The sequence below is a fragment of the Actinia tenebrosa genome, unplaced genomic scaffold (genome assembly GCF_029948245.1).
Source record: "Actinia tenebrosa isolate PJP-AT-01 unplaced genomic scaffold, QUT_ActTen_1.0 PGA_scaffold17__23_contigs__length_9995812, whole genome shotgun sequence".
NCBI lineage: Eukaryota > Metazoa > Cnidaria > Anthozoa > Actiniaria > Actiniidae > Actinia > Actinia tenebrosa.
In genome coordinates, this window is record NW_028292577.1 from 4,852,173 (window position 1) to 4,865,084 (window position 12,912).

The 12,912-nt window shown below is 37.0% G+C and overlaps 1 protein-coding gene across 1 annotated transcript; it reads right to left on the reverse strand.

The window, feature by feature from the left end:
• Positions 1-3,424: 3,424 nt before the first annotated feature.
• LOC148910311 (uncharacterized) lies at positions 3,425-11,815 on the reverse strand. The gene is made up of 8 exons (XM_089031732.1): positions 11,803-11,815; positions 10,344-10,366; positions 9,453-9,507; positions 9,010-9,061; positions 8,414-8,709; positions 7,000-7,139; positions 5,315-5,771; positions 3,425-4,885 (listed from the first exon to the last, which is right to left on the reverse strand). Exons 2-8 carry the CDS (start codon positions 10,359-10,361, stop codon positions 4,626-4,628), a joined length of 1,278 nt encoding a protein of 425 aa, XP_088887858.1. The 5' UTR covers positions 10,362-10,366; positions 11,803-11,815; the 3' UTR covers positions 3,425-4,625.
• Between the last annotated feature and the right edge of the window lie 1,097 nt (positions 11,816-12,912).

The following is a 12,912-nucleotide window of genomic DNA, read 5'->3' on the forward strand; positions in this document are numbered from 1 at the left end:
AGAACCAGGAAGTTCCGTCGTTGCCTGGAAACATTTTAAACTCTTTTTTTGTCCGCGTTACAGAGGCTCCTGCCCACGCCGGATTTTCAATTTTCGTTTAGTTTATTTTTTCTCTTCAATGGATTATAATCAATTAAAATAAACAAGAAAAACGATATTAAATATAGATTAAATAATGTTGTACTGAAGAGAGATTCCTTTCTGGAATTTTGTAATGAGAGGAAATGACACACAAACATACATATGTGAATTGCTATACCACAATTTTAACATTTTATTTTTATATACATATGTTTGGCTTGCAATCCCGATTTAAAAGCGCACAGTGGGTTACAGCCGTTTCCATGACCACAAAGCGGGGGAAAAAAGAATCAAGATTGGACTATTAATATATATAATTAGGCACTGCCTAAAAGCGGAGCTCCCGATACGGAAGTCACAGGGAAAATAATTTGAATGAAACTGAAAGGTAAAAATAAGATCGGGGAAAAAATCTTCAATTATTTTTATTCGAGATGAAGATAATTTCTCCCATAATAAAAACCATGCAGTGAAATCGAATCGAAATGCACTACTTTGTTTTCTTGGCGCGAGTATACTCTCCCACTTAGGAATTTTGTACACAACTGACCACCACCCTCAGGGGCTAGTTTTGTTCTTGGAAGATTCTTCGACAAAGTTTTCCAAGGCCGACAGTTTTAGGCTTTGAATCTCTTTTACTTAAAAAAAACGAAAGATAACTACAGATAATCCAATACAATATCAAGTTTAGTGAAATTTACCTCGGATGTTTTTCATTGAAATCGAAAATCTGGAGATTTAGGGCAAATCAAGACTAAAAAGCAGACTTGGAAACTGGTTAGACTCGGTTAAGGTGAGCAGAAAATACAGAACGAGACAAAGTTTACATTCAGTTAAACTTGACAAGAACAACTGAGAAAAAATAGAAAATAATGCAAAAGGCAATGCAAAATACAAAATGACGAAATTCTTTGTCAGTAAATTGGCGTTTGTAAATGTTTTTGAACATTTTTTAGCTTTTTAAAGTGAAAGACAAGGTCTTTATACAATAGCATCTCTCAACAACACACATTTAAGCTCATTTTTATAATCATACTTGGTCAAACAGCTTAACAAACAGTTGAATATTTGGTGTAAATTTATATTTCATTCAATAATTAAATAAATTATCTGTAGAAAGATTATTGAATGAAAGTCTTCTCTGTTTTGCCGATGGGACCCCGCGATAGGAGGCGAACAAAGCTGCAATTTTCTTGAACGAAAAACATACGATAGTTGGTTAAAAAATACCGCATTGTTAAAGATTTACAAAGCTAAATAAAGGACGAATATTTGTTGTCGTAATATGCTCTCCGTGTTATTTTTCTTCCAGCTTTAAAATAAATTAAGCTTATCTATAGAAATATAAAAAGTTTTGAGAGAAAGTCTTTGATTTGTCCGATTCGTCGAGAAAAATGCTTGTCAAAAAAATTATAATATACGATTGTTTCCAAAAAAACACACACCTGAACTCTTGAAAAACACTTCTTGATCCATCTTTGACTACATGAAATTTTTCTTAAATTGTTTTTGGTCTATAAGTTGTCCTAAAGCGATTTTTTTCTGTGCATTTGAGAGCCGCATTTGTGAGTAGTTTTGCTTTGACATCAAGCGGGATTCCTGTGTTGTGTACACGGACGGACGGACGGAAGTGACGTCAGCCAAGCCATGAAAAATCAACTCGATGGTTTACCATTTTTTCTTAAGGTAATAAATTTTGCCAATAATTTTGTCTTGAAACTTTACATGGACATTAATCATGTTATGGACATTTAAAAACTGCAATAAAAAGATGGGGTCACCATTCTTGTTTTTACGCTAGATGCTCTCCAAATATGTCAATTCATGGGTTTTATAGTGAAATGCGGTAGCAACCGGAAGCTGTAATCAAAGAACTTTTATTTACCGTTAACAGTGCTTTGGCATTACAAAACGTACTTATAACTCGAAGTTTACTAGATAATCTATACTATCATTGGATGACTATGATTCTTGAACTATTAGTGAAAAATGAAGGTATGTGCGCCTCCACGAACGTCCAAAAATTGTACATGTCACAGGTAGCCCTGTCACAGGTTGGAGACTCGGGATACCAACAGCGAACCATCACGAGTCTTTGAAACCTCGTACGTCTTTGAATTTCCTTTCCAGCGCCAAAGTTTAGTCATACCCCTTCTCTCACATCCCTATAGAACCGAGAAAGTCGCATTAGAGATTAGTCTTCGCGTCTTTAAGCCATGAAATTTGCCTGTATTCACATACTACCTCGCTTGTTCTGACCCGTACTTGGAGCTCACTGTACACCAGTTCAACCGATTTCCTTCGGCAACCGACCCGAGGTCACGCCGGAAGTCTTCGTATCGTAAATGCGGATTTGGATATAGTCTTTCTTCGAAACTGTAAGTTAAATATTTTTGTATCTTAGGCCGTTAAAAAATACACTCATAATTTCGAAGAAACCAAGCTTCTCTTATTTCTTACTGGTGGGAAAAAAATCTTAAAACGGGCTAAATTCGAAAAATAACCACATAGAGCGAAAGAAGTGCTATTTCTCAATGATCGGGTAAAATTTCGAGGCTTTATTTCACGTTTCAAGGATTTTGATGAATCCCATATGTTTCCTTATAACATGACACCACAGAAACCAAGCTTGGGCTACCTGTGCACATGTCAACTATTCCCATCAAAATATTTCAAAATCTATCCAATAATCTTTGCTCTATATATTTTTATGTATAATGACGAGCATTGCATTTATCAAAAATCTGAAATAAAAAATGGGGGTCACCATTCTCATTTTTGATTTATCTTGGAAATCTCAAAATAGTCGAAAACTGACACTTTTCTGAGTGGAGACTGGGGCGAGTCAGATAAAAATCGCAATTTCTCTACTCAAACAAGAGAAAAAAGTGATAATTGGTTTTGAACATGTTTCCTATATATTTTCCGAAAGAAAAATGTCTAAACTTTGTTAGTTCCATGTTTTTAGTTGCATGCGCAGAAAAATGCTCCGCTATTAACAACCACGACTATTAGTAGAATCGGAATCATGAATATTGTTAAAACTAGCTTAGTATTCAGTTAGTGATTTGTCATTTTAATGTAAGTTATTAGCCAATTTAGATTTAAGAAGCTTAGTTTTAGAAGAAGCTGCATTTGTAATAGTACATTTGTAAATGTTTAGACCTTCAAGTCTTCTCGGACAAGCACCCGTTCTAACACTACATGGCCCACTGTCCCTGCCCTCACGGGAAAACTAATGAAATAAATGAATAACTTCAGTCGTAAATAAATTTCTAAAGTTAGCTTCATAAGAATATAGCTTTTTAGTTGTAAAATTAAGGTATAGATTTCGAGTTTCACATTCGACTTGACTGCATTAGTTTATTAATAACAAGTAATACATTGAAATACGTTCGACAAAACGTTTGGAGCAAGACAAGAGCTACGAAATACCAGGCCATATCTACCTACTTTACGTCATCCATTCTCAACCAATAGAAAAACACAATTCTGGGGCGCTTACCACTTCAATCAATACATCCGATTGGAAATTCGTTTGCCAATGTTAAGAAAAGAGCGGGAAAATTTTGACTGTCGACAAATGGTACACGCCACCGTTTTCCGGGTAAATGGTAAGCATCCCGGATCTCACCGATAAGCTTTGTTAATATCTGTAAAACATACTGCGCATGCTCATAAAATCAGCGGTAAAGTTTCTTCCACAATTTGATACCAGAGAAAGCTTTCGTATCCTCTAGGTCGTTTGGTTGTTTCATTTGACTACCATTGCCAGGAAGTGTGTCGGTAACTTTACGAGCTTGTGCAGTACGTGTTACCTATGGTTTTGTGCGAAACAAAAAATCGCCAGCTCATATAGAGATATGGATTCGCAATGCTAATGTGTAGTAGGCGTCAATAAGCCTAGCCCTCTTAATCTTTGTATGTAAATTGTCATTTCCGATAACATGAATTTTTCCTTGAGAATAGACCGTTTGCATGATGCCGTCATTTTACTACAACTACCAAAATGCTTGGCGAATTTTTCTTTCTTATTCAACTTTGTATTTCCTCACGAGTAAAGTAAGACAATTGGTGTCAGTGCACTAAACCAAAAGAAAGTATTAAAGGATTCTGGTAGTGGTAGTAAACGACGCTATAATGCAAATGTCCTATTGTACTTTTATGACGAACATGTTAAAATACACATGGAAAAATTTACACGTGAAAAGATCAGCTCCCAGGAGAGGCATCACGGGATCTGAAATGTGCACAACAAACCGCAAAGTTACAGAGTTTAGTAATGGCAAAGTAATGGCCAATAGACCTTATTCGTAGTGTGACAATGTTTTCCTAATTCAGCGTGACAAACCTCTGGGGGTTTTGAAATTTGTCGGGATATCATCGTTATTCCTTTCGTATCCTTTGGGATACTCATGAATTTTTCGAAGAGTAAAAAAAAAAAAAAAAAAAAGAAAGAAAGAAGATGAATGCCCTGGAGGTTCGTCACGCTGAATTGGGAAAACATTGTCACACCACGAATAAGGTCTATTTTAGTCCAGTGGTTACAGAAGCCCCTCCATTTCTTTCATAAATAATGCATAGGCATCGTCCTTTGTTGCTCTGCCTGATATATTCTGTTCTGGTCGTCTTGGTTCCTGTGAAGGCATGTTTTCTAGAGTGTCTTTTCCTTTGGGCTTTTGTTTTGGGGCTTCACGTTTCACTCTGAGTGATGTTGGCACGAGTTTTGTTAATTCTGCTTGAGTGTTTCGTATTTGTGGTTTGGCTGATATTACCGCTCCTAGAGTTTTCTTAAGTATGCCTCCTACAAGGAATGTTTAACGACATTTAATAGAAAGAATAGAACTTCATTTTACTAGAGCTTAAACTGTGAAAAGAAAATTGGGAGAAAAGGAGAGGGGAAAGTGGAAGGAAGGATTTTGAAAAAAGGAAAGAAAAGAAACAAAGGATCAACAAAATGAAACGAAATAAATAAATGTGAAAATAAAAGAGAGTGAGAGAGAGAAAGAGAGAAAAAACAAACCAAGCTAACTAAAAAAAAAAGGTGTATGGGGTGTGAATAAACATGATGCATTGTGGTCTAGCTGGGTTGCAAATTACACCATATAAGGCATGACGAACAGAAGATGTTGCTTCCCAAGGTAGATCACAATGCACAACGTTCAATATCTCAGAAAAGGCCTATAAGGTTGCGGGAGGGGAGGGAGGGGAAAGACGAAATGTTATCACTTACCAGAAGAAGCATCACCAGGTAGATGTGCCATAGGTGGTTTACGGATAACAGAAGGAGGCGCTGATAGTACTGACCCCTGTCCTGACATCATGTGAGGTGGAGGGGGACCAGGAGGCCTTGGCATTCTTGGTGGTGGTCCTGGTGGCATCATGGGCTGTTGCATCAGCGGTCTTGGTCCTCTACCCATCACCTGGGCAGCCATATTGGGTGGCATTCCTGGAGGTGGACCTGGAGGCATCCCTGGTGGTGGGCCTGGTGGCATCCCCGGTGGGGGTCCGGGTGGCATACCCCCAGGCATCCTGGGTGGAGGTCCTGGGGGTCCTCTAGGGGGTGGTCCAGGTGGGAATAAATGGGTAGGGGGAGGGGGGATTTGAGAGTTTGGTTGGACACTTGTCATGCCACGAGGTCCTGGTGGTGGGCCAGGTGGTGTGGGGCGCTGATCAGATGTTTGAGAATTCTAAAATCGATAAAATAGTTAAAAGTAAGAATGTTGCACGTGTAGATCTTTTATATATGTAGGATTATGAGGTATTTTCTATACGTTCTATACGTTTTTTATCTATGTATTTTTAGGGACAGGACAAAAAGGAGTTAGGCAAATAATAGCAGCAACAATGGAAACAGCAACAGCAACAGCAACCATGGCACCAGCAACAATGGCAACAACAGCAATAGCAACAGCAAGCATGGCATCAATAACAATAACAACAACAGCAAGCATCGCAACAACAACAGCAAAACTAAAGTAAGCTTGGTAACAACAGCAATAACAACAGCAACAGCAACAACAGCAAAAGCAACAGCAACCATAGCACCAACAACAATGACAACAACCACAAGCATGGCAACAACAGCAACAATGGCAACAACAGCAATAACAACAGCAAGCATCGCAACAGCAGCAACAATGGCAACAACAGCAACCATGGCACCAACAACAATAACCACAACAGCAATAGCAACAGCAAACGAAAACTGCAATAGCAACAGCAAACGAAAACTGGTCAAACTACCTTCCAGTATTCTGCAGCAGCAGATTGGAATAGATTTCCTAAGTCCATTAGAGATTTAACCTCTTTGCCGAAGTTTAAGACTGAGTTGTATGTGTACTTTAGGGATTTATCTATGTCAAATCGCATCGTTGCTCGTTGACTTAGGTTTTAGTAGAATTTTTTACCTCTTATCTGAATTATATATATATATATATACATATTTTATATTATATTTTTTTAGTTTTTTTTTCTTTTCGTTTTTTCGCTTCTTAACAGTTTAGACTTTTATCTAAGCATAAGTGACTTAGAGTTATATCTTATATTTAACTTCTTATAGCTAACTTTATAGAGTTTATAGTAGAGAATATTTTTATTTCTATTGCTATACACGGGTTAATACAAGCTTTTACCAAGGTACTAGCTGATCCATTTTTGTAGGTTAAATAAAGTTATTATTATTATTATTATTATTATTATTATAGCAACGCAACAACAGAAACAATGGCAACAACGGCCATAGCAACAGCAACAATCGCACCAATGATAATGGCAACAGCAAACAAGGGTAGCAACAACAATGACAACTGCAACATCAACGCAACATAAATAGCAACAGCAACAGCAGCAACAAGAATGACAACAGCAACAAAAATCACAAAAATAATCCTAATTATTGATCCACTGTATTGTTACCTTTTGTTTATTACCATCAGCTATTCCTGCGATCTTTAGAAGAGCTCTCTGTACAGCTGACCTGGGGTCATCTGATTGGCTGACTGGTTTGTTAGGATCTGTGGCTTCATCTGCGAATCTCACGCTTCGATGATGTTGATCTGTAGTAAGAGCCAAGATATAAATGTAACTCATATGAATGAGTGGATAAATGAAGTGGTTGATAGATGGAGGAGTAGAAGGATGGAGGGATGGATAAATGCAAAGGATAAACAGATGGCATAGACTGTTTTCTAAAGATTGATTGCGCATACAAATTTAAGAAACTTGATGGGCCACAATACCAGAACAGGAGTTTTATAATGAGAATTATCAATCATTTCGATTAGATTTTTCGATAAGGATTTAACAATCGATTATTCTTCTCTTTAAATATGAAACTGGCTTCTCGATTTTACTGAATTTTACTCCTTTTTTCAGTTTTGTAGCCTGTCGGTCTATTGAATGGATGGAGAATAGAAGGCTAGAAAAAGAATGGATGGAGGGAAAAGAGATAGATGGAAGCAATGGATAAGTCTACTAAAAATCCTAAAAGCAAAAAAAGCCTTTCCCAACACTTCCCTGTCTCATACTTCTGACCTTGCTTCTCTCAAGCTCTAAAGCTCCCAGCATGCTAATATTACATTGCTGAGACATGAAATGCTGTTTCAAATAGGTGGATGTAATGTTTATAAACATTGTAATCATGAATATGTTAATGTGCCAATCATTTGACAATAGGTTTTGCCAATTTGCTTTACTGGATTGTCCAATAGGTTTCTTGTTGGCAATTTAAAGAGGCACTTGGACGGAAAATCCCTCAAAATTGGAAGCTGATTATTTCTAGTTGAAGCAATTTAAAAGTGAATATAGATCACTTTCAAGAACTACTATACCAAATATTCTGCATTTCAAGCACGTTATCATCAATTACACTGTAATTTTGTTTTTGAAGCTAAAAGAACAATATTGTTCAAACAACTTAGATGCTACAATGATTGATAACTTTTATCCAGCAGTTTTGACTGTGAAGAAAATATGTTGCTTGGCGACTATTATTGGCCATACATAAGTGCAACCAAGTTACAAGACATTTCCATTTTTCAGTAATAAAGTTGCATTAGCACGTGCTTACTATACGGTGCTTCCTAAGTCCTTATTACTGAATGGAGCACAGAAAAACCTGTTTTATTAGTTTTATTACATGGTTACTAGTTTTATTTTGGTATTGAATTTATTCACGCAAAGAGAAAGACTGTTGCAGGATCTAGCAGCACTTCGCGCACGCAGATGGCTTCAGCACTGTGCTCCGTTCACTAATAAAGCACAGTTTTCGACCAATCAGCACATGTGTACTATCCTAACTACATAATAAATATAACATACAGTACGGTACCTTGAGTTTTATCATCTTTAAAGTCTTGTGTGTCCATCTTTGCATAGTCTCCAATCTTCATCTCTTGTTGATATTCATCCTCGTCAAGACCAGACTCACTCGTACTACTGCCATCATCATCATAATCCACATCATCACCTTTCTCTTCCAACCCTTCATGATCTGCGTCACTTACTCCAGGGGGGTGCAGAAGTTTGGATTTGTCAGTTGCTGTTGCCGAAGAGACTGTACCTGTGGAAGGCACAGGTGGTTCCCCTGGGGGTGGGCCTGGGGGGATTAATCCTGGGGGTAGGGTCCTAAGGAGAAAATAGCATAGAAAAAATTATAAACTTTATAGAGAATTTGTACCATCACATGATGGCAACCATGACACCAATAGTCTTTCTTCCTCAGGAACTGAATTCTTTTTCATGTAAATCAGATTAGACCAGATTCAATTGTTCCTGCCTCCTGTCATGGCTGCCATCACATGATGGTGCGAATTCTCTTTTATATCACTGTGGGTTCATGGTAGAAAAATTGGACTCCCCTGGGGGTGGGTCCAGGGGATTAGTTGAATGGTTCATTGTTATCATTGTCCAGCTGCTTCTACTTACTGTTGTCCTGGTAACGGTCCTGGCAGAGGGATGTCACTCGGCATTAACATACCTGCAACAAATAAGAATAGGGCTTAAAATGGGCTAAATTCAATTTGCTCTGTGAGTTAACGGTGCCCTGACTTAGATCAGCCCAGAGGTTGTTTCAGGGTTTGATCTGTGAGTTACATGTAGCTGTGCCCTGACTTAGATCAGCCCAGAGGTTGTTTCAGGGTCCTATCTGTGAGTTAGCCATGCCCTAACTTAGATCAGGCCAAAGGTTGTTCAGGGTTCTATCTGTGAGTTAGCCATGCCCTGACTTAGTTCAGCTCAGAGGTTGTTTCAGGGTCCTATCTGTGAGTTAGCCATGCCCTGACTTAGATCAGGCCAAAGGTTATTTTAGGGTTTGATAAAATATGAAGGTTTTTTAGTTAATATTTAATGCGCTGCCTTGAGTTTTTTACCTGAGTGAGGGAGAGGAATGTTTGTAGGAAGAGGAATATTGGCAAACTGTTCAGCCTGGAAGAAGTAAAAGATTAGAAAGATTAAAAATACATTATTTGGTCAGTATGCCAGTCAGTTAGTCACCAATATCTACAATGTGTAGTTCCAGAAAATATCCATACCCCACCTACTGTACTGAGGAATTGGAAATTCTGGAGATTCTGAATTCTTGTATGGAAGAAGATTGGAAGTTCCCGAGGGTAGGGGGGTCCTTTTGCAAATTCCCTACTTGGTTAAGGTATGGATATTTTTGGAACTTAACAATAAAACTGAGAGTACATTTGTATATCCTCAAGCAAAAAATTATTTTTTCAAACAATGCAAAATTTTCCATCTAGAATAGGCCACATTCAGGTCCTAGAATTCTGACTTGATTGAGAGGCTTTAGTCATATGGCACATTGTACTTCATGTATCGTACAATGTATAAACATGTGGATCAACAAATACATATGTTAAATGATAAAAGGGTAAATTTTACACCATGAAAAGATGAAAAACACTTACTGACGTTTCGGACGCTAGTCCTTCGTTGGAGTAAAAGAGTGAAATATTGAAAGGAATATAATAATGAACCACATACAAATGAATGTTTCAGTAATAAATTAAAATTAAGAAAATTTTAACAGAAAAGCCAGTTAGTTCAATATAGCTACTCAACTTAATGTTATCATAATCAAATATCAGCACTATATTTTCATTATGGCTATGCCTTCTGATTCTTTGATTTTGAAAGCAATTTTTACTGTATAGCATCTTGTTCTCAAGAGCCTCGCAATCATTCTAGAATTTTAACATCTCAAAAGTGGCCAATAATTGGATAATAATATTATGAACTCTTTGCACACTCACCTGCAGCTTGGCATGCATGGATTCTGTTCAAAAATAAATAAACAAAATGTTAGAAAATGTGCTAGAAATTTGTTCACAATCTAAACATGAAATGCAGAGTTAATGTGAAAAGGAAAATTTCTGTCTAGATGAGTAAGCAAACTTAAGGTAATTTATTGTATTTTACTTAGAAACTGCTGGTATAGACCCCTTGCATGTACATGTAACGTCAAAGCAGCTCAATTTGGAGGACAAAAACAAAGAATTTCATTCACCTGTGAATTTGAAACCTACGGTTATGTCCTACAAATTGAGCTGCATTCCAACGTGCTGCAAAGGTATATTAGTTGTCCAATAAACCTTTCCCGAATTGGCTTAGATGACCACGAAACAATGATTTGAATTAAACACTGAACTTGATTCTTTTATTCATCAAGTCCAACCCAACCTCGACTTGAAACCATTGTTTCGTGATCAGTCAACAGGTCTATTCACCTAATCCAGGGGCTCATGCATTAAGTGATGGAAGGTGCCACCCTTTGCATGGGTATTTATAAAAGCCAAAGCTACACAGAGCAGAAAGAAGTTGAAAAAGAAGTTGAAATTCTGAGGATTGAACCATGGACCAAACTCCAAAAGCTGCCACTAACTAACTGAGCTATATGTATGTCCGCTCCTATACCAGGGTGATCTAATTTTGACAGCCCATCAAAAAACTATAATCAGCCTGGAGAAAGAAATCTGATCAGGTGGTCAATCAAATCTACTAGGGAAAGAAACATGCTGGCCGCAGTCAGAGAAAATAACTCTGAATCCTTGCTTTCATAGCTACATATAGATTCAAAGCTTCAAATTCTACCTATACTTATAACGACTACTTAATATGGTGCATTGTGTTTTCAATTGCCCTACTTCAATATGAGGTTACATCAAAACAATCTTCAACAAGCTATGTGTTTAAACGCAAAAGGATCATGGTCGTCAGACGGGGTCAATCAACGCAAACTAACCGAAAAATTGTTCTAAATCCCGTATCATTCCACGAAGACAAGTAGAATAGCCAGCAAACGCTCAGAATATTTTTAGTACATATTAACACATATTATATCTGAAAACCATTTTAGATTAAAACTGTGTCCCTAGGAGCAACCTTTGTTGAATTTTCTATTGGATTTGGCGATTCTATCCCCACATAAACAAGCAGTGACGTCATAGTGAATTAGGTCAATTCTTTTATGAAATTATCGCGAAATGATAGCTCTTTGTTCGCCGATAAAACAACTGAAACTAGGACCGCCTGATCAACTACAACAATCCTTTGTGCGTATTTCTCAAAATCACTTGGATATATACATGTACTGTAAGCCTTACAATTTTAATTTGCTTTAATCATTAAAATAATATTTGAATTTACCGGTAACAAAATCAAAAAAAATAATGTTAAAAATATCCATAATAAATTGTCATGTAATAAAGTTACCGTAAGCTTCTATCTGTAATGCTCTCTTCTTTTCTCACTTTCATTAAGTAACCTGTAAAAAATATAAATTTATCAAAAAAACTGTTCTACACCTCACGTTCTGATTGGTTGGGAGTGCGTGCTTTATGAGACCACATAGCACATGCACCCACTTTCGGTTTCGTCGTTCATGTAATTAGTATTTCAATAAAAGAAATAAGAACCGTGCTTGCTCCTGCTATGTGTAATAATGAAGCAACTTGGGATTGGCAGAACACTCGAGGAGTGTTTGCCAACACCCTCGTGCTTTATCTGCATATACAAGATGTGCACATGTTTTCTATTTCTCTTTAATATTCAATGGCAGAATTTGATACTGCATACACCATAATCATCATCAAAATTATTGGACATAAAGTAGATCTGTTTTTTTTCCTACTTAAGTCTTGTTATCATTTAGTTGTCCCTCCTCCCTTATTTTTATCACAACTCCTATCACTTCCCCATTAACTATTGGAACCATCATCATTTATTTACCAGCATCATCAACCGCCATCATCATCTCAATTATCTGTCATTTAATCATCATGATTATCAGGATTATCATCACCATCAACTCACCACCACTATAAGATTGTCATCATCAACACCATTCATTATGGTCATCTTTTATGATCATTCTTCCATGTCCCCTTCATTATCATCACCATCCTTATCACAAACATCATTATCATCAATCAATCATAAGCTCATCATCATCGTCATCATCATTGCACCTCACAAACATCATCAATGTCATCATTTCCATGTCCACCATCACACTTCAAAATACCATTGTATTAACTTTAATTCAATCTATCAGTAAGCCTTTAAGTTTTAAGTCTACGATGGAGAGATAAATCTGATCAGATTTTTTTTAAAATCTATACAACACCACCATTATAATCATTAACACCAGACCAATCTTTAATATTATCATTGATTATCATCACCAGGTGCAACACCATCACCATCTATCCCCTCTCCACATCATCATCATCATCATCAATCATCAATCATCATCATCATCATCATCATCAACCCTCCCAAATTACAGATAAACATTCTCATCCTCATACAGTTTCTACTCAT